The sequence below is a fragment of the Cucurbita moschata genome, unplaced genomic scaffold, assembly GCF_002738365.1.
Source record: "Cucurbita moschata cultivar Rifu unplaced genomic scaffold, Cmos_1.0 Cmo_Scf00045, whole genome shotgun sequence".
In the NCBI taxonomy this organism is placed as follows: Eukaryota; Viridiplantae; Streptophyta; class Magnoliopsida; order Cucurbitales; family Cucurbitaceae; genus Cucurbita; species Cucurbita moschata.
The window spans coordinates 1,265,493-1,292,040 of NW_019268561.1; the positions used below are offsets into that span (position 1 = coordinate 1,265,493).

The window sequence follows — 26,548 nt, forward strand, 5'->3', positions numbered from 1 at the left end:
CCCCCCCCCCCCCCCTTCGGGGAACAGCGAGAAGGCTGGCACATTGTCCAGTGTCTGGCTCTGATACCATTTGTAACGATCCAGATCCACCGCTAGTAGACTTGGGATTCTGTAGACTGCTTACATCATAAGCCAAAGAGTCGCCCATGACTGAACGACAAACCCTCGTCACTTCCAGGTACGCTTGGCCATAAAATGGAGGAATATGTATTGTCAAATAGTGAAATCACATTGGTTATCCTGGATGATTTTATGTGCGCTTGTCAATCAAAATTAGTGGATAATGCATGTTGCTTAATGTACGAATATGTATTGTCGAGTATTGATATTTGGATTGACTATCGTGTGTGGTTTTATGTACACTTTAGTCATAAAGTAGTGTATAATACACATTGTTGGATAAATTTTTTTTTATGAGGTAATTAATTGTGGATTAGGAACGAAATAAGCGAAAGGATGTAAACGTGCTCAAGGTGGGCCGATAAGGGTACAAGAGAACCCATCTTTGGAGGCTCCACTTCAAGAACAGTCAGTGAATGTGAACCCAAATCTAGGGATAGGAGTTCCCCCATCTGGTCTATCGAGAGCAAACCTTGATACTTCGGAAGTACCTAATATGACTGTGATAATAGGGCTGAAGCAATCCATGACACAGACAAATGGGCAACTGGCACAACTGATCCCGACCTTAGCGCAAAGTGCCAGGCAGACGACCCATCACAACCAGGGAGACGTTGATGCATTAGAAGAAAGTAAGTATTTTTGGGCTTTCAAACGTCGAGACCCCAAAGTATTCGAGGAAAAATCCAAGGACCCTGACGTAGCTGAATTATGGTTGTCGGCTATTGATGAAATTTTTCGACGCATGAAGTGTCTGGAGGAACATAGACTGAGTTGCGTGACCTATTTGTTACGCGAAGATGCTAAACTGTGGTGGCAATCAGCCTCTCGGGCGATTACTGCAGACAAGGATGACATCACCTGGATGCAGTTTAGAAAAGCGTTTCTCCGAAAATACTTCAAACCATTGGTGCGATATAAGAAGCAACGCGAATTCCTAAGCATAGAGCAGGAAAACAGGTCAGTAGAGGAGTATGAACGAGAGTTCACCCGTTTGTCTCGTTTCGCCCCAATAATGGTCTCAACAGAAGTGCTGAAAGTAGAATGTTTTGTTATGGGTTTGCGGCCCGATGTCTGAGGGGCGGTATCAGCTCACGTTTCACCTAACTATGCAACAGCACTCCGACTTGTCGAGACGCTCGATGTTAGGGAATATCCAACAGAAGACATCTAAACCCACTTAAACACGTCGGTTGACCAGAAGAGAAAGAGAGAGCAGACGTCACCTACCTCCTCAAAGGTATCTTGGCACCAGGCCAAGACAAATTTAAACCAAGAGCGCAGGCAACCAAAGGCTTGCCCACAGAACACGCCACGTGACAGACCACGTTGCTCGAACTGTGGGAGACGTCACCTAGGACAGTGCAGGTTTAAGAATAGGGTATGTTTCAACTGTCACTTAGAAGGCCACGTTGTTGCGCACTGCACCCAAGGGAGAGCAACTAGTATCAATAGACCCCCTAGTAACCAACCAAACTCAAACCTGAGGCCAGCTCCGCAACAGGGGCGAATGTTGCTACCACTCGCCAGGAGGCAGAAAACTCCAACACTGCAGTCACAGGTACACTCTCTATTCTTGGGTACTACGCACTCTTTTATCTCCACTCTTTTATCTCCATTAATCTTGTAAAACACGCAAGAGTAGAAGTTGAACCGCTAGGGTACGGGTTGTCTGTGGGTACCCCAGCAGAGGTAAGTATGGAAGCCTTCGAGAGTGTAAAGGATTATCAGTTTTGTGTGTCAAACTACACGATGGATGTGTGATAATAGTCCTAGATATGACAAATTTTGACGTCAACTTAGGGATGGAGTGGTTAGCTAAAACCCATGTATCCATCGATTGCTTCAACAAGGAGGTGGTGTTCAGACCTCCTGGTCAACCAAGCTTCAAGTTCAAGGGGACCAGGGAGGGAACGGTCTCGAGGATAGTCTCGGCATTAAAGGCAAGGAAGATGTTTTCCCAGGGTGCTTGGGGGATATTAGCTCATGTTGTGGAATTAGGGCGAACTGAGGCGAGCATTAACTCAGTGCTAGTAGTGAGAGAATTCGTGGACGTGTTCCCAGAAGATCTCCCGAGCCTACCCCCAGAGCGTGAGATGGAATTCGAAATTGTACTTGAGCCAGGAACAACCCCTATATCAAGAGCCCTATACAGAATGGCCCCTGCTGAACTCAAAGAACTAAAGTTGCAACTTCAAGAGCTACTAAGCAAATGCTTTATACGACCAAGTGTGTCTCCTTGGGGAGCCCCAGTGATATTTGTGAAGAAGAAGGACAACTCTATGCGCTTATACATGGACTATCGAGAACTTAACAAAGTGACAATTAAAAACAAGTATCCTTTACCCCGAATCGATGACCTGTTCGACCAGTTGCAAGGAGCAGTTGTGTTCTCAAAGATTGACTTACGGTCAGGCTACCATCAGTTGAGGATTAAGGAGAGTGATATCTCAAAGACTGCCTTTCGCATAAGATATGGACATTACGAGTTTAGGGTAATGTCGTTTGGCTTGACCAACACTCCAACAGCATTTATGGGGTTGATGAACAAAGTGTTCAGAGAGTTCTTAGACAACTTCGTGATCGTCTTCATCGATGATATCCTTGTGTGTATTCCAAGACTAAGGAACAACTCGAGGAACATCTTCGGAAAGTGCTGATCATTCTGAGAATGAACAAGTTGTTTACAAAGTTCTCCAAGTGTGAATTATGGGCAGAACAGGTGGGATTTTTTGGGCATGTAGTTTCAAGCATGGGAATCACCGTAGACCCAACAAAGATTGAAGCGGTGACAAATTGGCCTCGCCCGACCACAGTGACTGAGGTACGAAGTTTCCTTGGACTAGCAGGGTATTATCGGCGGTTTGTGCAGGATTTCTCCAAGATCGCCACCCCCCTCACTGAGTTGACCAAGAAAGGAAAGTCGTTCACTTGATATGATCAATGCGAGGTTAGTTTCAAAGAACTTAAACAGAGGTTAGTAACAGCCCCGATACTCACTGTGCCGTCAGGAGATGGAGGCTTTGTAGACAGTGATGCTTCAAAAAGGGGGTTAGGATGTGTCCTCATGCAACATGGGAAGGTTATCGCCTATGCTTCACGTCAACTAAAACCATACGAGCGAAACTATTCCACCCACGACCTAGAACTCGCAGCAGTGGTATTTGCATTGAAGATTTGGAGACACTACCTTTATGGAGAAAGGACCCAAATTTTCACTAACCACAAGAGTCTTAAATACTTTTTTACTCAGAAGGAGTTAAACATGAGACAACGCAGGTGGTTGGAGTTGGTTAAAGACTATGATGTGGAGATACTCTATCACTCGGGAAAAGCGAATGTGGTAGCTGATGCATTGAGCCAAAAATCAGCACACACGTCTGCCTTAATCACTACACAAAAAGTGATCCAGCAAGATCTGGAACGCGCCGGTGTAGCGGTGGCCATGGGGGAGGTCGCCACTCAATTGGCCCAGTTACGATACAACCGACCTTGAGGCAACGTCTTATTGATAAACAACATGGTGATCCAGATTTGGTTGGAAAAAGACGTTTGATACATGTCAATCAGACAGAGAAGTTTTCATTGACAGCCGATGGGGCGCTCTTGTACCATGGGTGGTTGTGTGTGCCAAATGAAGAAGAACTGAAGGTAGAAATCCTAACCGAGGCTCACCACTCGCCATTCGCCCTACATCCTGGCAGTACCAAGATGTATCAGGATTTGAAACAACATTATTGGTGGCGGAATATGAAACGTGATGTGGCCGAGTTCGTGAGCAAGTGTTTGGTTTGCCAACAAGTCAAAGCCCCAAGGCAGAAGCCGGCGGGGCTATTACAACCACTTAGTGTTCCTGAATGGAAGTGGGAGAACATCGCCATGGACTTTATCGTGGGATTACCAAGGACGGCCAGAGGCTACACAGTTATATGGGTTGTAGTTGATAGGCTCACAAAGTCAGCTCACTTCCTCCTAGGGAAGTCCACTTATTCCGGGGATAAATGGGCTCAATTGTACTTGAAGGAAGTAACAAGATTGCACGGGGTACCAGTATCCATTGTGTCAGATAGGGATCCCCGTTTCACATCAAAGTTTTGGAAAAGCATTCAGAAACCGTTGGGTACACGGCTAGAGTTTAGTACAGGATTACACCCACAGACAGATGGGCAAACTGAACGTTTAAACCAGATTTTGCAGGACATGTTATGGGCTTGTATGTTGGACTTTGCCGGTAGCTGGGACACACACTTGCATCTCATAGAGTTCGCTTATAACAATAGTTATCAAGCGACGTTAGGTATGGCACCTTTTGAGGCCTTATACGGGAAGAAGTGTCGATCCCCAGTGTGTTGGGATGAAGTGGGAGAACGCAAGTTGTTGGGCCCCGACTTAGTGCAAGCAACTAATGAGGCGGGAGAGAAAGTATTCCTTAAGGTGGCTCCCATGAAAGGCGTTCTTAGGTTCGGGCGCAAAGGGAAGTTAAGTCCACGCTTCATTGGACCATTTGAGATCTTGGAGCAAGTGAGACAAGTAGCTTACCGGTTGGCCCTACCACCTATACTCTCAGGAGTCCACAATGTGTTCCATGTATCGATGTTGTGACTATACATATCTGACCCATCACATGTGATAGATTTCAAACCTCTATGGTTGAATAAGGGTTTGAACTATGAGGAAGAACGAGTGCAAATTGTGGATAGAGAAGTGAAAACCCTACGTAATCGAGAGATCGCGTTGGTCAAGGTATTATGGTGGAATCACCAGCTGGAAGAAGCCACTTGGGAACGAGAGGAGGAAATGATGAGCAAGTACCCTGAGCTCTTCAAAGCGGAAAGTAGGTAGCGCAAGCCTTATGTATTTAAGTGAAGCTTTCGAGGACGAAAGTTTCTTTTTGGGGGGAAATATTGTAAGGCCCACGTTTTGGGCCCATGGCCCAATAACAAAATCAGACTTATAAAAAAATAAGTCCTAGGGTTCACTAGGGGAGCAAACTTTTAGCCAGTCGCCGCTCTTCCTTCTTTCTGCCGCCGTCCGCCGCCCTTCCTTCTCTCTTTTTCATTTTTCTTCCTTAAGCCACTGCCACCCAATGCTCACGGTTCCGCAACTGATTGTTCCCACACCGCTCCGCGCCCCTTCCCACATCAGAAAACCATCACCCTGCAGCCACATCGCCGCAGCGAGGGAACGACATCGTCGTTGCCCAAAATCGACCTCAAGTGGGTTAGACGCAGCAAAGGTTCAACGCCTACGTAGGAGGAAGACTTAGTTCGAGGGGAGTCAGATCGTCGTTGATTATGAAAGGCCAAGAAAGCAGCTCCTCAGGTAAGGGGCACGCCTATTGAAAATAAACGTTTTGTTTTTTTTTTTAAATGGGTCGAATAGAATCGTCCAATAGCTAGGTTCTGTGTAATAATCTGAATGCTGAGTATAATCCGATCGCTGTGTGTAATCGTTTGTAACCTGATTGTCGTATAATCTGATTGTTGTGTAACCTAATGGTTGGGTAATCTGTTTGTGGTGTAATATGGTTAGGTTGTGTAGTTTGTATAGGTGTAATCAGATTGTTGTGTAATCGGATTGTTGTGTAATCAGATTTTGGTGTAATCGGATGGTTGTGTAATCGAATGGTTGTGTAATCAGTGTTAGGGTCGCACGCACTCGATCTAGATGAACACAAAAAATAGGATAGAGAAAATTGCAAGGAGAACTCTGGCTAAAAGAATTTGTATTGATGAGTATGTATAAGAGAGAATACAGATAATAGAAAAAGTACATTTTCAAATCTCTACCGACGAGATATATATATAGTTCAGTTTACTAAATATAGCTTTACTAAATTTAACCATCTACTATATATAGCTTTACAAGATTTAACCATCTACTATATATAGCTATTTACCATATATAGCTTTACCGAATATAGCTTTACCAAATATAGCTTTGCCGGATATAGCCGTTGACCAAGCTATAAATAAGAGAGCAGACTAACAATCAGATTGTTGTGTAATCGGATTGTTGTGTAATCGAATGGTTGTGTAATCGAATGGTTATGTAATCGGATTGTTGTGTAATCTGATTGTTGTGTAATATGGTTAGGTTGTGTAGTCCGGATAGGTGTTGATTGCCGGCATATTGTGCTTGTAGGTAGCCATGGTTAAGAGGTTTGTGGTAATAGTTACACGCTGTGTGTTTCGGGTAACTAGCCACCAATAGTCACCTTTGGGATGATTCTAGAAAACGTCTATCTAGTAAGGGTTACACGCTGTGTGTTTCGGGTAACCAGCAATTGATAGTCAATTGGAGGAAATAAGGAGGTGAGATCCTTGTGGTAATGGTTACACGCTGTGTATTTCGGGTAACCAACTAGGAATAACCACCGGAGTAAAAGTGGCTTTGATGTTGTGGTGGCATTAATCACTTGATGCGTGTTTTGGTTGATCGCCTTGTGACGATTCATATGTTGACCCCAATAGGGGAGTTCCTTACTGAGTATTTTTATACTCACCCTGTTTTTTTTTTTAAATGATTTTCAGGCGAGGCTGTGACACGGAAGTGACGAGTAGGATGCCAAAGTCAGTCACGAGGTGATTCAAGGATTTTTATGTTTTTTTTTTTTTTTTGTAGTCTCATTTTGTGGGAGTGACGTTTCCGCACTTTTGTTATTAATTTAAACTATATTGTGGATGCCTAGTTTGTGGGAACTAGGCGGTCACATCAGACTTCCTTTTGATTTTAAATTTCCTCTTTGTTTTAAATAACTTTAGGCGGCATTGTTTTTTTTTTTTTTTTTTAAATTTTAAAGGGTACCCCGCACATGATTTCTAATAAAATTCTGCATGATTTTCATCCTTTTCCAAATAAATCTCATTATCTTTTGTAACGACCCTGATCGCTACTTATATGATAAGTTGGGTCGTTACAGTTGGTATCAGAGCCAGACACCGGACGATGTGCCAGCCTTCTCGTTGTTCCCCAAAAGGGGGTAGATACGAGACGGTGTGCCAGTAAGAACGCTGGGCCCCAAAGGGAGGTGGATTTGGGGGTAGTCCCACATCGATTGGAGGAAGAAAAGAGTGCCAGCGAGGACGCTGGGCCCCGAAGGGGGGTGGATTGTGATGTCCCACATTGGTTGGGGAGGAGAACAAATCACCATTTATAAGGGCGTGGAAACCTTCCCCTAGCAGACGCATTTTAAAACCTTGAGGGGAAGCCCAAAAGGGAAAGCCCAAAGAGGACAATATCTGCTAGCGGTGGATCTGGACCGTTACAAATGGTATCAGAGCCAGACATCGAACGATGTGCCAGCCTTCTCGTTGTTCCCCGAAGGGGGTAAACACGAGGCAGTGTGCCAATAAGAACGCTAGGGGCCCCAAAGGGGAGTGGATTTGGGGGCGGTCCCACATCGCTTGGAGGAAGGAAAGAGTGCCCGCAAGGATGCTGGGCCCCGAAGGGGGGTGGATTGTGATGTCCCACATTGGTTGGGGAGGAGAACAAACCACCATTTATAAGGGTGTGGAAACCTTCCCCTAGAAGACGCGTTTTAAAGCCTTGAGGGAGAAGCCCGAAAGGGAAAGCCTAAAGAGGACAATATCTGCTAGCGGTGGACCTGGGTCGTTACATTTGTAGATTGAATAATCTCCGCATCAAATACAATAACCGACTTTCGTACATATTCGACAGCGCCTTCAATAGATCTAACGTTGTCTTCTCCTAGATGATGCTGAACACCAAGTTTCTTGATAGCATTAACTGGATCAACCCTAGGGTCTGTCGATCCTTGAACTTTCACTGCTCCGTAGCCATGGTATCCAGCTTCACCTCGGATAGAGGTTCGTGAAAATCTTTCTGGTACAGATAATTTTCAATCTACATCTTCAAGAAATCAAAATCAGATCCATCAAACTTCTCATTTCCATCTTCACAGATCGTGGTGAATCTCACCTTGTTCTGATACCAGTTGTTATGATCGCACAACAACGAACACACTCGATCTTAATGAACACAAAGAATATGAGAGAGAAAATGCAAGGAGCAAGATTGGTTAGAAGTTTATATTGATGACTTCAAGTGTGTATAATAAGAGAGAATACAGAAAGTACATTTTTAAAGCAGTCTAATGAGGTATATATATAGTTCAGTTTACTATATATATATATAACTATCTACTAGATATAATTGTTTATTATTTATGATGTAGTTTACCATGTAGAGCTTTACCATGTATAACCATTGAATAAAGTATAAATAAGCAGCAAACTCCATAACCTAATAACGTGTGCATGTGATTGATCTGTGATTTATGTGTTTGATGTGTATCACCAAACGTTATCACTTTTTAATAGTAGAAATGTCAAAATGTACCAAACCCAAAGTTCATAGACCAAAATAAACGTTCCTCCGAAAGTACATGACCCAAAATGAACCAAAAACGACAAGTATCGAAACAAAAAATAGTATCTAAACCTAATTTTCTTTGTTTGATTCTTTTATTTCCCTTCTTCCTCAAATGAATGCAAAAGGAATGGAAAGAAACATGTGAGAAAAAAGAAATAGATGTAAATAATAAGTTTTGTTTTTGCAGCTTAACCCTCAAAGAAAAGAATATTACCTAAGAAAAAGAGAGAGCAAATGGGGAAAATAGTGTAAATAATAAGAGAAAGAGAGCGTTGGAGGGTCCATCCTGACTCCTCACCGACACAGCGCATAGATCCCCTCTCTTCTCACCCACCCAATACAGCTGTTCTCTCTGTCTTTACATTAATTTTACTTACCCCACCCACATTTAAAAAAAAACAAAAACAAAAACAAATAAAATATTATTTATTTTTTAATCAATAATAATTAAACCCAACTCATCAAACATCGTGTTGGTTAATAAAACATTATATTAAAATAACATTCCTCAAATTTCAATACTTTCGACCTTATTTAATTTTAAATTTTAATTTTAAATTTTAATTTTAAAAGTAGGGTCAGGTACGATTAGATTGTAACACTAATTTTAAATGGATCCACGCTTACCGTTCTTGTTTAAAAACACGGAGTGGGAGAATTGAGTGTAGTGTCTGAGGATTGGTTTGTGGTGGTGTTGAAAGGAAGAAGATGAGAGGTCAGATCTTGATTGTGGGTTGCTTCTTATGTTTTCTTCTCTTAAGTGCTTCTTTCATGGAAACCGCCATGGCCGGCGCAGGTACTTTCTCTCTTTTAACTCTTCCATCTTCCATTTTCTCTCCTTCAATCTAAGCTTTCAAGTTCATGCCTGTTTTTCACTCAAATGTATGCTATTTACCTTAATATAATGCACCCGGATCTCTATTCTTTTCCCCACGTCCGGTTGGGGGAGAACGAAATGTTAGGAATCACGACTCTCCACAATGGTATGATAGTATTCCCACGTCGGGTTCAGTTTGAGCATAAGCTCTCGTGGCTTTGTTTTGGGCTTTCTCAAAAAGGTATCGTTCCAATGGAGATAGGATTCCTCACTTGTAAACTCATGATCTTCCACTAAATTAACCAATGTGGGACTCATTCCCAATGATCCTCAACACGAAACACCCTTTATAAAGGTGTGGAAACCTCTCCCTAATAAACACGTTTTAAAAACCTTTAGAGGAAGTCCGAGAGGAAAAACCCAAAAGACAATATCTGTTAGCTGTTTATTAAATTTCTATCGTTCAAAAAATTTGATTACACAAAAAATCAAATTAATCTTAACTTGATCGATATAATTTGAGTTGAGTTGGGTTAGTTTAAATTTATTATTAATTTTAAAATATATACTTTTATTAAGTTCATTGTTCAATAAAAGTTGTTTAAGTTACAAAATTTACGATCGTAACAATTGGGTTAGATCTAAAAAACTGTTTCGACAGAACTCACGAACATCTGTTAAACTTTTTTATGAGTTTAATGGTCACATCGAAACTTATAAAAAATAATAAAAGAATGAGTTCAAATTATGTAACAAGCGTTATTGAAAATGAAACAAATAAAAAGTTGAATTATAAGAGTAAAATTGACTCGAGTGATGATACATGGAATGTGTTGGGGTCGGGGCAAAGACGTGTGCACGAGACCGTGCAGGAAGAGGTGCTCGCACGCGAAGCTGAAGCGTAAGTGCATGAAGTATTGCAGAATATGTTGCGGTAAATGCAAGTGTGTGCCGGGGGCTTATGGGAAGCGCCACTGCCCTTGCTATAGCCATGTGCACACCCTTAGGGGCAGGGCCAAGTGCCCTTGATTTTAAGGCCACTGTGGCATTGTCCCCTTAAAACCAACCTTCCAAGAGACCAAATAATTTTGTGTTTGAATTTGAGTATTAAAGGTTGAAAGTTTGTGAGTGAAGTTTGGTTGGTTTGATAAACAATGTGTATTTATGGTATGTAACTAAGAAATGTAATGCTGTTTGGGCTTTTATTCAATAAGAATCATAAGAACGTTATTTTTTTTTCGGTCTCTTTCGAGTTTCTTTAAATCACTCTTTGTTGTGGGGTTGTCACGGATTGACAGGCCATACGAGAAGTTCAAGGAGTTTTTTCTTTGCGGAGATTTCACATCACATTAGTCATTTCATTCCTTCCGGATAACCTAAAACTTGTAATTTGGCAACTGCAATACAGAGTCATCAATCACTGCCGGCTTGTTGTCCTCAAAAGCTCTTTGATACTTTTTCATCAGTGAAATGTCATGGTCGGTTCGTACGCCTTTTAGTTTAGGAGATTTTGGAGTTGAGCAGCCCTCTTCGAGTAACTTACCATGAATCTTCTTTTTCTCCTTCTCCTCACACGAACATAGTAGGGAGATAAGGACTAAGAGGGCTGAAGTAGAAACAATTTCAGTACCAAATTCATGAGTTTCTTCTTAAAAATTTGTGCCACTAACTGTTTGACGTATAATGGACTTGCATTTTTTCTAAGGGCCTATTTTTCTCTATTGCCTCATGCATGACATTGACTCTTAAGTGGAGAAACATTTATTTAAAATTATTTAAAATTATTTCAAACAATGTTATTAACTTAAATGTTCTTAGTAAAACCTTTAAAATAAGACAAAGCAAAATAGTAAAGCGAGAATAAATAACGTACCATTTGAAATGAATAGGCAAAATAAATTAATGCCCTAATCTAATCTAAGGGCTACAAAAAGATAAAATGTAACTACCTTAGCGCTAATTTCATGGTCTTCGTCGCGACGTTGTCATCGATACAAAAGTGTCTTATTGTAACGACCCAAAATCTCCACATGTCTAAAGTCGTCACTAACGTCTCATGCTCATCTATAAAGCGGAAATATAACTCTTACATGAACATCATTTATAACGTAAACTTCGAAAAACGTTTAAAAGAACTTCTTCTCTAGAAAACACAGCCATGGTCTTACGTGTTTAAATACAAAATACTAACATGTAGAGAAAATAAAAACAAATACAAAATAATTTAAAACAATGGAATGCAAAACAACCTATAAACTAAGACTTTAAAAAATGAGTCTACCCTATGCACGTGCCACAGTCTCTGATCGCGATGCCGCCGTCCTCCGTACAAGTGCGCCTTGCCTTTACCTGAAAAATGATGTGGCACACGGCCTGAGTATTTCAAAGAATACTTAAGTGGCCCCATATAGGGGGCCATGCAAATGCAAACACAAGCAATCATGATTTAGGGACCTATCTCTAATCATCTTAGGGGTGGCCTCCAGTCTCGAATAAATTGGATGTGTAGTACTTCCCTACACACGACTCACACGTGCGAGTGTGAATCCCCAGGGCGCTCACATACCCCCTGGACCCTCTGGTCAAGTTAATCTGTAGCGACGTCTGGAGGTCAGCGGAACCCCATAGTGTCATGCGCCTCATGAACACCCTCATCTGTGTGCATTCGCACCTATGCGCATTCACGCTCATCATATGGTGCACGTCCGCACTCATCATCTCTAGGGGAGGTAGCCCTATGCTTATGAACATACAATATGCATGAGGTCCCTCTAAATCCATCATAATGTCTCTTCTGACACAACCCTCTAGTTTCATCTCTATGTTACTCTAGGTAACACATACTCGTGGATATTTATATTAATATCATTTTCACGCTCTTAGGGTTGTGTCCTATGTCGATCTAATATATATATATTGCGCACATCATCAAGTATCGTAACCCACACATCATCATAACTCATATACCGCATCGTACGACATAGTTCATACATCATCCTAACTCATACAATTTTTAACCTATCATATAGTAAGACCACTTACCTGGTTGGCCTTAGCCGAAGTATTCCCTAATTTATTTAGCGTAAGCTCCCGTTCCTCGAGAACTACACCAAAAATTGCTCATGGGCCAGTAAATAGTTTCTTCACAAGAATTGTTCATGGGCCTTAGGAGACCCATCTCAGGTGGAATCACTCAATTCTGTCAAGAATCAAGGAAGAACGAAAGGTGTGAATTCTTGAATTCCAATTTTCTTTTAAATTCGAGAGTTTTTCTTGAGATTAAGTTATGAATTTTTGGTATGTTTATATTTTGCACTTGCCCAGGTTAGAGTTGAATTGGATTGAAAAGGTGAATTTCAATGTTCAATAATTTTTTTTTTTTTTTTTTTGTAACTTTTAGTTTTTGGTAATCTTTGAACTCGGTTATGTTGGAACTGACTAAAAATTATGAGAAAAATATCTTAGTAAATATGGATTAAATCTACCATTGTCATGAATAAACTAAGTTAATTTGAATAAATATGGATTAAGTCTACAATTGTCACGAATAAACTAAATTAATTTGAATTTGTACAGAGAACGTTATGAAAATTCAAAGAAAATGGAAAAAAATCGAAAACTGGTTTGAAAATCTAGAAATTCTAATGGAGTCAAATTCACAAGTGACCGCACGTGAGAGAGATTTCAGAAATTTGGGAGCTTCTAACACACGAAAAAACTAGGATTAAAAAAATCAAAGGCTATATATAATAATATGGGTTTAGATTGGGGATTTAGGATAAGTTGGTATATCATATAAAACATTAATTTCATAAGTGAAGATTCCTGATGAGATTAATAAACTTAAAATACCTCTTATCTTTTTCTAAGTAAATAGGTGTTTGTTTCTTATGCCTGCAAGAAAAGGTCCCTCACTCGAGAACAACGCCAAGGCTATAAAATTGACCCAGTGCTTAAGGCTGAAACATCGATATTTGGTAAGCAAATCTTTACCGGATACATAAATTCGACTTTGGGTCTAATTCAGGACAAAACAACACTAACAAACATATGATCTCATGATTGCTTCGATTCCTTGACGCTATGTGGGAGAACTCAACCAAGCAATCATGCTATGGCCCCCTATTGTTTGATCCAATATTGACCGGGGACGAGCCCCGGATTGCATCGTATAAGTGAAGGCTGGAAGAATAAACTTAAATAAAAACTGACTTCTACTAGAGTTGACAATAAAGATTTGTACTTGTACAATGTTTTGGTGTGGTGTGCCAAACAAATAAAGAAAGAAAAGGAAAACAAAATCTATATTCACTAGGGAAAATAACCAACAAAAAGAAAGGAAAAAAGAATAATCACCTTTACTAGAAAGCTGTATATATACTTCCAGAAGATATCGAAGCCCCACCCAACCCTTAAGAACTCTGTCACTGTCGCCCTCAACACTGTGAAGAAAAGTCATCACTGGTCACGCCACCTGAAGCATTTTCAACATTGCTTGAAAGGGAAAGAAGGTTCATCAGCTCCATCCTGTATTCCAGGCCTCTCATGTAATGCCCCAACAGCATACACCTTTAATACAAAATTGGTGCAATATTAAGTTACAGCAAATATCAGAACCGCTCACAATCTCCCTCCAGTTGAAGGCTTAAGAAATAAATCAGCAGGATTGTCTCAATAATTATGCAGAAAAGACTTTTTTTTCCAATGAAACAAACTGCATGGTCAGATTTTCTCTGAGATCTCACACCGGTTGAAGAGAACGAAACATTTTTTTTTATAAGGGTGCGGAAACCTCTCCCTAGCAGACACATTTTAAAAGCTTTGAGAGGAAGCCCAAAAGGGAAAGTCCAAATAGGACAATATCTGATAGTAGTGGACTTGGGCTATTACAAATAGTACCAGAGCCAGACACCGAGCAATGTGCCAGCGAAGAGGCTAAGCCTAGAAGGGAATAGACATGAGGTGGTGTGTCAACGAGGAGGCTGAGCCTCGAAGGGGGTGGACACGAGGAAGTGTGCCAGCAAGGACGCTAGGCCCCAAATAGGGGTGGATGGGGGTCCCACATCGATTGGGGAAGGGAACGAGTGTCAGTTAGGACGCTGGGCCTCGAAGGGGGTGGATTGTGAGATCCCACATCAATTAGGGAGGAGAACAAAACATTCTTTATAAGGGAGTGGAAACCTCTCCCTATCATACACGTTTTAAAAACCTTAAGGGAAGACTCGAAAAGGAAAGTTCAAAGAGGACAATATCTGCTAGCAGTAGACTTGGGCTGTTACATTTATTCATTGTTCCAGCCAAATATTTTAAACATAGTGCACTATTGTACATAACATGCACACAATGAAAAATAAGAACACGAAAAGTTGTCTAACCAGAAAAGTAGACGAGCCAGATAGTCTCGTGTTAATGTTAAGAGGGGCTGGAATTGGAGAGAAGTATTCTCAACAAGTTCTGCACAATCTTCATTACCAATATCTGTCGTGCCCGTTCCAATATTTTCTGATTGAGAAGGAACTTTGGAATGAATCTTTGGGGAAAGGGTTGCAAGAAGTCCGTGGACAACAGAATGTATGGCTTCTTTTAAATCAGGGGATGTAGGTTCAGAGAGCTCAGCCACCTGTTTATCATAAATAATTGAAGTAAGACAAGGAAAAATCATAATAAAGCCAAACATAAACGTGATCCACAATCTCATGCATGCTCATCGCCCCCTCCCAACAGGGTAGTGCAAATCAATAAATTGAACATGTTCCCTGTAAAAGAGTTGCATCCACGTATTCACAAACTGTGTTTGTGTGTGTGTGTGGATGGGTACATGTGAGAGCGAGTGGGTCTCCGAGGTCGGAAGAACCAGCGTAGATAAAAATACGAAGGCATATACAATCTTGTAGAATTAAAATAATGAAACAATATATGCTTCAAAAATGTAAAAAGAGAAACAAAAATCATTCTGTGTTATTTAACCTGATAAGTTGCACTACGGAGTCCAACTGTTTAGCCAAAAGCCAAACCTCTTACCTATACACCCATGACACGAGTTAGAAGAAAATTGATAAGCATGGATGGAATGCAAACATTTCATCCTTGTAGTCAATCAAGGAAGGAGCTCAAGGTTGGTAAACAACTTGGATTCTTGGATAAATCTAGAAGCTCAGACCAGAATAGTTTGAACTTCTACATGATTTATCCATTGATAAGATTTCAAAATTATAATGACCAATGGCCATGCTACAGAGACTATCAACAGAAGCAGCAGTATTTCTTAATGTTGAACAAGTTTTGGAAATAGGTTGATTAGATATCATGCCAATTATAACTTGCGGTGGAAGAACCACCATAATTTATCGTCAATAATCGGGTCGTACTAGACAGAAGACATTTGTTTTTTTCAATATCTTTCAACCTTTTTATATTTGAGAGGGAATTAAAAAAACAATCTAACATTTGCTCCTTGTCATGCCATGCACTGCTTTGTATCAACTATTGTGAAAATATGCGGAATAAGAAAACATTTTCTTGCACATTCCTAATCCTTAATAAAATAAAAGAAGGATACAGCAAACTTCATATGAACAACCAAAAGCAAAATTTCAATAAACATATAAATAGCACGCTACTTTGACAAATATGAAGGTGAGCCTATATTACAAAGTTCAGTAAATGTCTTCATAGTAGCTATGTGTGTACTGCACACGTCATCTAGAAGATCTTAAATTGACAACCAGGGTTTGACTGTTCTGTAAAAATCAACGCACCTTTTCTGGCTGTAATGATCGCAGATAGTCCAACAGATCATTTTTCTCCTCGCCAACAAACTGCTGCATCTGAAGAGCAGCACTTTTTCTCTTGACTTCATGGAGTTCCTTCAACAAATTAACACAGGGACGTAAGAGTATATTAGAAATGGAACACAGAAAGTTCCTAGATGAATTAATGGGATGTTAGTCAATATATATATATATATATAATTCCTAGATGAACTAATGGGATATTGGTCAATCTATATATATATACACAACAAAGAGAACAGAGGTTAGAACAATAAGTCAAGAACCATGGTAGAAAGACTATCTCTGATGAAAAGATCCTTCCATTTTTTCTCAGCAAAGTAAGTCAATTGCTGGACTGAGTTTTACACTCCAAGCCAAGAAGGCTCCACTAGTTTTAACAGAATAATTGAATGTGCCAGTTGCAAATAGCCAAATAAATTTAGAGCTGTCGCCATTACCCGATGATTAATATGATAAATTCGCCTAAAATCATTATCTAAAAACGGCGCATGATTATGATTAACCCATTTGGGGCTGGGTTTGTTAAATAAAGTAGAGAGACTCCCCAAACTTACAAGGATATATACCTTTTTAATTGAAGATAATTGAAACTTTAAATGAAGAATATGCTGTTGAACTTCAGGAGAAGTTTCACCAATGCCTTGAATATTAAGGTTTTCACACGGTTCATGCAAAAATTCCTCGCATTTGGAAGAAGCCTCATTTTCATCTAAAATGTTCTCCGAATTAGCACTGTCAAGCAACATTTCATGTAGATCAACTCTACAATCATCATTTGTTTGTTTGTCGTTATTTCCATCATCAAAGTCAAGATTTCTTTCAAGGCAGAGTCTATATTCAGCATTACGCAATGTGTACCTGAAATACCATCAGAAGAACAAAGAGAATTACCATCAAAATGTGCTAACATGTAGTAGGAATTAGAAAGGAGAAAGTAAATATCACATTCTTCATGGATGAATTGGTATCAGAAATGAAGACATTGATGACTCAACTCAACTCTATCAGTAGCCATCATGTGTTAAAAAGATTTTTCTTTTTAAATCATATCATATGAAACGGTTAACGATGCTTAATCATTACAACAAAAACATACAAATTTTCCTATGAAAAAAGTTGGTCTTCTCTGTCTTCTCAAGGAATCTCAGAAATCATAAAGACATAAATTAGGGCAGTCAACTAACCCAGTCATTATTGAAGAAACTAATAACTTAGAAACTGGTTCCCATAAAGCCTCAACCAAAACTTGAAACTGGTCAGATGGAAGTAAGCCCAGCATGCCAGAGATAGTCCTTTTCATAGCATCCACAGTGGTCGGTGGAACATCTTTTTGAATTATGCTTACATCTAATGGCTCTATCTCTTGTATCAAAGATGAGAGAACTGATTTCTGAAAAATGAAAACACAAACTGTCAACTAAAGAATTTTATGCTGAAAACATATAAAAAATTCATCACATGCAACAAAAATTAGATCTAAAAAACTTTAGTAGCTTAAAAATTGTAGTGAAATCCCCTTATTTATTAAACAATACATCACATAGTAAAATAAATAAGAACATATGTAGAGTTCGTGCTAACTGGTATGTAGGGCAAGAGTTGTACCCACACAACAGAAAAATTGAAGCCTAATCACATGAAGTAGCTTGATTTGACGATCACATGATAAATATTACGAAGTACCAGCACAGTTAATCATTCTACCAACACAGAATTAAATGCAAGCTAATTCAATAGGCAACTGAATCGAATCACAGAAAAACCAGAACTACTTTCTTCCACATAATCCAATGGAAGAGAACTCAAACCAACTAAACAACAGCAAATTAAACAAACTACCGGTATGCAAAGAATCAATCTGTTCCCACGCTCTGTATTCAACGTGTTCCAATAGAATAAATCTAAATGGAAGGTAATTCCATAAGCAACAGAACAGAATCTTAGAAGAATCAATCTGACCTTGGATGAAAATGGCGGATTCGAGTGCTTGCCATGATCGAAGTCGTCGGAGGAGGAGTCCAAAGAGGAGGAGATGGTTAGGGCTGAGAATCGGCAAGGGAATTTAGAGGAGGAACGAATAAGAGGGAAGGAAAGCGAGGGTGGGGGAGAAGAAAATTGGCGATGAGAGCGTGATGAGGAGGGCCGGAGTTGCAGAGGGAGCGAGAGAGAAGAGGTGAAGGCTGCCATCGGCAAGGAGAGCCACAACCTCAACCACTTCCCGGTCTCCCTCTTCTTCAACCTGCTGGCTACTGCGTGTGCACCATTTAACTGCAGCCACAATTAAGATGAGAAATTTGATTGGAGAATTGTCTCTTCTTCGGCTCGCCTTGCTGTCTCAACCGTTGAAATTATCCCTTTTTTTTTTTAATTCGATAATTTGACAATTAATTAAGATAAGAATTAGAGATTCTGTACACACCTGACGGGCCCGGATAGAAATTTAGGGTTGTTACATTATTAACTGGATTCCACATTATTCACATGGTCGTTGTCGGGATGTCACCGGGATGTCGTCATTCATACAAGGGTGTCTTACCTTTACCTGATAACTAAGAGTATGGCCCCGAATAGAAAATTAGGGTTGTTACATTATTCACTGGATTCCACATTATTCACATGGTCATTACCGGGATGTCGTCATTCATACAAGGGTGTCTTACTTTTACCTGAGAAATAAAAGTATCATGTTACTTGAGTATTTTAAGAATACTCTGTAAATAACTCCATTATTGATGCTGAAAATGCACGTACATGCAATCATGAAGGGATCTATTCTTCTATAAAAAAAAATTCATGGGATTGGACTCTTGCTTTCTAGTCCATGCTAAAATTGGATTTTGTATTTCTCTGCACATGAACTCATCACGTAGGCTATCCACACCCTTAAGTCAGCCCTTCAGTTAGTGCACGCTCATGCTATCGAGGCCATGAAGGAAAAGGAACCTACATGATATCATACAAACATAGATATCATAATGTACGCGTCTATACTTATCATAATGAATAAGTATTCTGATGCATGTGACAATGCATAAAATCGTCATAACTTTTGTAACGGCCTAAGTTCACCGCGAGTAGATATTGTCCTCTTTGAGATTTTCTTTTTGGACTTCCCTTCAAGGTTTTTAAAACGCATTTGCTAGGGGAGGTTTCCACACCTTTATAAAGAATGTTTTGTTCTCCTCCCCAATCGATGTGGGATCTCACAATTCACCCCCTTCAAGGCTCAACGTCGTTGTTGGCACTCATTCTCTTCTCCAATTGATGGGGGACCCCCAATCCACCATTTTGTGGCCCAACGTCTTTGCTAGCACACCACTTCGTATCTGTTCCCCTTCGGGGCTCAACCTCATCGTTGGCACATCGTCCGGTGTTTGCCTATGATACCATTTATAATAACCCAAGCCCACCGCTACTTTGGATTTTCCCTTTCGAGCTTCTCCTCAACATTCTTAAAACGCACCTGCTAGGGACAAGTTTTCACACCCTTATAAAGAATGTTTCATTCTCCCCCCAACCGATGTTGGATCTCACAGCTTTAAATCATATCATAAACATATGACAGAAACCGTACATTCATTATTTCATAAACATAACTTTTATGAATACATATGTTGTGTAACAATTTTCATAAACCTGAACTAATTAGGTAACATAGTTGCATACGACATGAAAGTCACAACAAAATCCATAACATAAACATTTCATAGCATTAAAAAAAAAAATAGAAGATCGCTGTTATTACATGAGCAGCCTAATTCAACTCAATCTTTTTTTTTTTAAGTTAGGTTGTCCGTTTTTTTTTATTATTTAAAATCCATAGTAATCTACTGTATATATTACATTAATAATTAAAGTCTCATAAAATTCAAATATCAAACATTTACAGGTCATAACACATCACTAGCATACCTGATAAATCATAGTTATCTACAACACAATACATTAATAACGAAAATGAAAATCTCATAAAATTTTCATTTATTTGAATTCAAGTCAATCCAAAATAATATTGTAAATGACATCATAGGTATTATAACTTTTGAATTCTCATTAATTAATTATGATTTTGTGACTTAAATTATTTTTTAAATTATTATAACTTTTGAATTCTCATTAATTAATTATGATTTTGTGACTTAAATTATTTTTTAAAATTAAGTTGAAATTATATAAACATTATTTTTGTAATTCAATTTGATATATAAATCGAAGCTCTATTATTAGAGTGCTAACGTTTGATGCGTTCTTACCAAGTTTACTTGTATTTAAGTCGGTGAATATTTTTTTTCGGAGGAGATTCAACGGTTGGAGTAGTTGGAACAAGAAGACGAAAGACTCGCCATAACTGATATTTATTTAATGTATGTTTACTTAACCTTTGGTTTTGTTTAATTCGAAGGAAAATTAAAGTCATACCCAATATTTCCGCTGCATAAATGAGACGTTCATTTCTAATCTACCCAGACACTCATTTTTCATGATCATGTATGAAATCTCATGGTTAGGTTAAGAAAACATATGTTATAACTCGTGATGCATTATTATAATCATTTATTTCTTAAAACGAAAATAGGCATCAAGCTCCATATCCCAACAATCTCCCACGAGACTGATCCAGTCAACCAAGAATTTCATTCTCAAACTGCACCATATCACTCGAGGTTTTGCACAACCTTAATGTTCTAACATCAACGCAACGTGTTTGTTGGATTCTTTGCACCCTCTATCTTCTCCCAACACATTACCATCTTCCACTAACTTCCAAGTGAAATGGTAGCCTTCTGTGTTGTCTTTGAATGAAAAACCGAGTTCCTCACCAACTGCATAACACTAACTATCTACTTGAAGAATCTTAACGCATTTCTGAAGCCTAGACATCCCATTATTCATGGTTTGCTCCCACTTGCTTCACATCTGATTCCTCAACAACAGTCTCAAGAGTTTACTCCCACTTACTTTGTTGTCCCATAACCTTTCTTCTTTTGTCCTTGTACAAGACATTTTCATCAAAAGTCACGTCACAATATCGCCAAACTTTTCTATTCTTGTCAACCCCAAACTTGTACCCGAACATGTCAGAATCATAGCCTATGAGATAGCACTTCATAGGCTGACGCTGTCACTCTTCTCTAAATCAACACGAACATACGTAGTACAACCAAAAGTTATCAAGTGAGAGTAGTTGAGTTTTTTCTTGTCCATACTTCTTCGGGCAATTTAAACTCCAAGGGTACTGATGGCCCTTTATTGATCAAGTAGACTGTTGTGTTTACAGCATCGACCCAGAATGTCTTTGGCAATCTAGAATGAATTCTCATACTCTTTGTCTGCTCATTCAATGTTCTGTTCATTCTTTCAACAAGACCATTTGCTTTACTGGTAATTGTCCTCATTAATTGAATTCCCTCAACTGCACAAAATGCTTTGAATTATGAATCATCGTACTCTCCTCCATTGTTAGACCTCAGACAATTGATCTTCAAGTTGGTCTGATTTTCAACTTCAGCTTTCTATTTCATTGAAAGTAGCAAACACATATGACTTGTATTTCAGGAAATAAATCCATACCTTCCTGCTGAAACCATCGATGAAGGTGACGTAAAACTTTGATTCGCTAAGGGATGGAACTGGAGATGGTCTCCAAACGTTTGTATGGACTATTTCCAGTGGTACTTTATTCAGTTCTCTGGCAATCTTTGTGAAGCTAACTTGTTTCTGTTTGCTCATAACATAGTTCTCACAAGGATTCATATCAACATATTTCAAACCTTCCAAACCTCCTCGATGATGTTAAACACCATGTTTCTTGACAGCGTCAACCGGATCAAGGCCAGACAATCCTTAAGCTTCCACTGCTCCGTGGTCATGGTATCCGGCTTCACTCCTAATAGGAGTTCATGAAGATCTTTCTTCAATCTGCATCTTTCAGAAACTGAAATTGGATCCATCAAACTTTTCAATTCCAATCTATGAACTTTCCATCTTCACAAATCGTGGTGAATCTCGCCTCGCTCTAATACCAATTTTTAGGATCGCACAACAATGCACACACTCGATCAAATCGCACAACAATGCACATACTCAATCCAATCACACAACAATGCACACTCTATCAAATCGCACAACAATACACACACTGATCAAATCACAAAACAATGCACACACTCAATCAAATCACAAAATAATGCACACACTCATCAAGATGAAATAATAAGACAGAGAAAATTTAAGGAGAAATATTAACTAAAAGTATCAAATCGCACAACAATATATCTCTAGATCTTTACGAAATATTTGCCGAATATATCTCTACCATATATTTATGAAATATCTGCCATATATATTTGTACCTCTATGTATCGTATATATCTCTATCACATTTTTATTGTAAATAGGCGCTCTATATCCCAACAATTTTTTTAAAAAATAAAATAATCTAATCCATCTTACGGTGGGGTTGCACTATATAATAATGATTTTTACAATTTAATAAAATAATAGTCTTATTTAAAAAAAAAAAAAAACAACATACGGTAGGGACTAGGAACTACCCAATAAAATATTTTTTTAAAAATATTTTTTAATTTTTAAAAAACTCGACTAAATCTTTTTTTGAAAAAACATAAAAATAGATCCTTAAACTTAAATAAAATTTTCTTTAGTAAAAACAATTAAGATAAAATATATTTATTTATTCATTTTTTTTTCAATTAAGCGATAAAAACATTAAATATAATATGTGAATTGAAAGAAAAAAAAAACCATTCAATAATATACCAACACCTTACTAATATACTAATATAAGTGGTTACTATATATATTTATATTAATTAGTAGTTTCAAATAAAAAAACTATTATATATATTTTATGATACGATAATTGAATATTCATACTATATTATTATAAAATGAATAAATTTATTTATTTTGTTTTATGAATATTTATTTTATCACCAGAAAATAAAAAACTTTTTAAAAATAAAATAAAATAGATTATTGGATAAAGCAATATTCTTTATTTATCTAAATTAAAAAAAAGAAAAAAAAATGATATGGCGCAATTTTATCTAAATTTTCGCGACTATCGCCAACCGCGAGTAGCTCAGAAAGCGGCAACAAATGGATTTGAAATTCATGAAAATGGCGGTATTTCTCCCTCCTCTTCCTCTCTATTTCATAACTCCATTCCGCTTCCAATGGATTCCCAGATTCTCGTTCTCCTCCCCCTCCTCCTCCTCCGGATTCCTTCTGCGGCAAGCTCTGCAACTTCCTCATCATCTCTCCGCCGCTCGGAATCGGATTCGTTTCGTCTCCCATGGACGCGTCGGAGTACCTCAACCCCTCCGTCCGAACTTCGAAGAAGCGCGACTTAGAGGATCAATCTCTGCAACTGGCCTCCGCCAATAAGAGAGTGGCGCTTGGCGAGATCACCAACTCGTTGATCTTCAATACCAGACAGTGCTCGCTTTCTGATCAGGAGATGACGGATAAGGATATGGACGAGGAAGAACGTCCCGATGGAACCTCTGTTGATTGTTCGAAGAAGTGTCGTTCTGCATCTAGCATCTATAACCACCTTCGATCTCTGGAGGTATGGATTCTGCTTCCGTGTCTTTAGATATCGGTTTGGCTAGTTTTTTTGTGATTGCGATAATGTGTATAGTGAAGCGATTATATGAACTGCGGATTGCGATATCTTTACTTTGTCTTGGTTTTAAATATCCATTTGGCAAGTTCTCTGTGGTCGAGATATTGTGTGCAGTGAAGTGGTTGTATGAACTGACTGCGGATTGCGATGTCTTTTCAATGTCTTGAATTTTACTTACCGGTTTTGCTAGTTCTCGGCGATCGAAGTGGTTTTATGAACTGAGGATTCAGATTTCTTTTCTTCCAGCATTTTAATAGTTTCATCGATATCATGTTCCTTTACGATACATAAATTATCGATAATTTGAGATTCCTCGCTACTAATTGTTATTTAATCTTTTTTCGACTGTTGCTTCTGCTATACGTTTGGATGGAATTTCTCGTGCTTGGGACTTCCAAAATTATCATAGGGCAGGATAGGTTCTTTCTCGAATTTTTTTGTTTGGATTTGGGACAATGTTTCGAAACAAAATTTTCTGGCTCAATTTCATTATTCGGATTAGAAACATTTTTATATAATGCATTCTGAATCACAAGTTTTTTTCACAAGTGAAGTATGTAGGTTCATATTCCTGCTTGCCAGTTTCCTCATCTATCAACGCGTTCAAACAAAGCAATGCCACTCTTAATCCCATTATTTTATCAAAATAATAATCCTCAGATTTAAGATTTTCAACTTTCGATATATTTGATCCAACTAATTATTTCCTTGCGTGAATTAGATGGAACTGCACATGAAGGTACTGCCCAATAACATCGTAAAGGCTCAAAATGGTGATTCCATTTTAAGTTTCACTTATATGCGAGAAATTCTTGTGGATTGGTTAGTAGAGGTTGCTGAAGAATACAAGCTTGTATCGGACACCCTATATCTCACCATATCACATATGGACATATACTTATCCTCGCAAGCTGTTGACAAAAGCAAGCTGCAGCTTCTTGGTGTTTGTTGCATGCTTCTTGCATCGTAATTACCGAGAACCCACTTGTTTTATTTGATCATATTTATGGCATTCGTTATAAATCTCATTGCTATATTGATTGGGTTCTGTAGAAAGTATGAAGAGATCAATCCTCCAAATGTTGAAGACTTCTGCTATATAACAGACAATACATATACCAAAGAACAGGTATTCATCTACTCCTTTCAATGTCTTTCATGTCTTAATTTGTGCTTTCGCTTCTAATATTTTCGCACTGTAAGCATCTGGCATTTCCGGTTTCCCTAACATTACAATACAAGGAAGAACCTATCCATCTGCCATGTCTCTATATCTATATTAAAATCGATCAATGTTCACAATATGCATTATAAATGTATATGAAATATCCAAAATCTCAAATAATAACATCACCCATATAAATATAAATCCTAACTAGATTGTTCCCAAGTTATAAGTATCATTGCTAGTATTTATGTTCATACTTTTATTATTCATAATTGCTTGTTGATATTAAATTCCAATTCTTTCCCACAATTCTTCTTGAAGATCATGCAACTAATAGGTGAGTTGGAAGGCCATGATAACTGACGAAGTGTGTTATCTGGTTTTGTTTAATCTATAGGTATTGAGTATGGAGAGAGAAGTACGCAAATTCTTGAGCTGTGAAGGTGCCCCCACCATAAAAAATTTTCTCAGGCAAGAATGCTCTTCAACTATCTTATATTTAGTACCTAAAAACACATATTTCTTCTTTTCTCTATATGCGGTTAACTCATTGTTGCCTTCCTACAGAATATTCACACAAGTTTCTTTGGAAAATTGGAAGGCTCCAGACTTGCAATTCGAGTTTTTGAGTTGTTACCTTGCGGAGCTAAGTTTGTTAGATCACCGTTTTGCACAGTTCTTACCATCAATGGTCGCTGCATCAGCTATTTTTCTTTCTAGATTCACAATTCAACCAGATAAACATCCTTGGGTAAGAGATATGTTCGTAGCTTGTTTAATAACCCATTTATGAATATAGTTTGACAATGTTTCTTGCCAACTTCGTCATAAATATGATATTATGCTTTTCAAGCGATGACAATCTTTGTTGCTTGACCACATTTTGCAGTGTTTAGCGCTGCAACATTACTCCGGTTACAGACCATCTGAACTGAAGGAATGCATTCTTGCCATTCATCGCTTGCAATTAAATAGAAAAGGAAGCTCATTACAAGCAATAAGAACCAAGTATAAGCAGCATAAGGTAATGTGTATACATTTATTTATTTTGCTTATTCTTTTGAGTTGAAACGTATACACTGATAGGAAACTGAAAAGATTAAACTAACGTGGTGAGTGCATATGTATATTAGTCAGGGGCACCATCTTTTAAAATTAAATTAATCAAGGCTTATACCCAAAGTATCGTATTATTGTTGTAACTTGTAGGATTGTTTTGATTTTATTAGCAATTTGATATGGGTATTAATCCAAATTTCTCTGGTTTTACATAAACGAAGCCAACATTCATCTCTTGTAAAGAAAAAAAGATAAACTTAGAAGCTTTTGTTTTTATAGTTCATCTTCGAATAATATTTAATGATAAATCTTTTCATTTTTCAGTTCAAGTGTGTGGCCGAGTTATCTTCTCCCTCAGAAATTCCTGCATATTACTTTGAGGACATTGACAAGCAATCATTCAACAGGTTCTTGAGAACTTAACTGTTTGATTACCTTGAAGCTTAGCCCTTCCTTTTCCCTTGGCTAGCATAACATGCACAGTAACCATGCACAAATAATGAGAATTTGTTGCTAGTTAGATATATGATACCCCCCCCCCCCCC

At 38.5% G+C, this 26,548-nt stretch overlaps 2 protein-coding genes, 2 long non-coding RNA genes and 1 pseudogene across 4 annotated transcripts; 4 read left to right on the top strand and 1 right to left on the bottom strand.

Moving 5' to 3' along the window:
- The first annotated feature begins 616 nt into the window (after positions 1 to 616).
- LOC111434529 lies at positions 617 to 1,198 on the top strand. Its single transcript, XM_023071942.1, has one exon. The coding sequence runs from the start codon at positions 617 to 619 to the stop codon at positions 1,196 to 1,198; it is 582 nt and encodes a 193-aa protein (XP_022927710.1).
- A 3,911-nt stretch (positions 1,199 to 5,109) lies between these two features.
- On the top strand, positions 5,110 to 6,900 carry LOC111434539. Its single transcript, XR_002708967.1, has 2 exons — positions 5,110 to 5,442; positions 6,654 to 6,900. It is a non-coding gene; the product is annotated as an uncharacterized LOC111434539 (long non-coding RNA).
- Positions 6,901 to 9,072: 2,172 nt separating this feature from the next.
- LOC111434538 lies at positions 9,073 to 10,568 on the top strand. Its single transcript, XR_002708966.1, has 2 exons — positions 9,073 to 9,310; positions 10,182 to 10,568. It is a non-coding gene; the product is annotated as an uncharacterized LOC111434538 (long non-coding RNA).
- A 2,716-nt stretch (positions 10,569 to 13,284) lies between these two features.
- LOC111434535 lies at positions 13,285 to 18,399 on the bottom strand. The gene is made up of 6 exons (XM_023071956.1): positions 18,085 to 18,399; positions 17,310 to 17,515; positions 16,692 to 16,983; positions 16,090 to 16,197; positions 14,707 to 14,951; positions 13,285 to 13,900 (listed from the first exon to the last, which is right to left on the bottom strand). The coding sequence occupies exons 1-6, from the start codon at positions 18,310 to 18,312 to the stop codon at positions 13,768 to 13,770; spliced, it is 1,212 nt and encodes a 403-aa protein (XP_022927724.1). The 5' UTR covers positions 18,313 to 18,399; the 3' UTR covers positions 13,285 to 13,767.
- A 4,904-nt stretch (positions 18,400 to 23,303) lies between these two features.
- LOC111434536 lies at positions 23,304 to 26,534 on the top strand (annotated as a pseudogene).
- Positions 26,535 to 26,548: the final 14 nt, after the last annotated feature.

Excerpts from the sequence above, each read along its gene's own strand:
- LOC111434535 (XM_023071956.1), bottom strand. The coding sequence starts at position 18,312 with ATGGCAGCCTTCACCTCTTCTCTCTCGCTCCCTCTGCAACTCCGGCCC. Across the intron at positions 17,516-18,084 it reads ATCCGCCATTTTCATCCAAG|AAATCAGTTCTCTCATCTTT; the intron begins GTCAGATTGATT and ends TTCATTTTTCAG. Across the intron at positions 13,901-14,706 it reads CTGGCTCGTCTACTTTTCTG|GTGTATGCTGTTGGGGCATT; the intron begins GTTAGACAACTT and ends TTTGTATTAAAG.
- LOC111434529 (XM_023071942.1), top strand. The coding sequence starts at position 617 with ATGACTGTGATAATAGGGCTGAAGCAATCCATGACACAGACAAATGGG.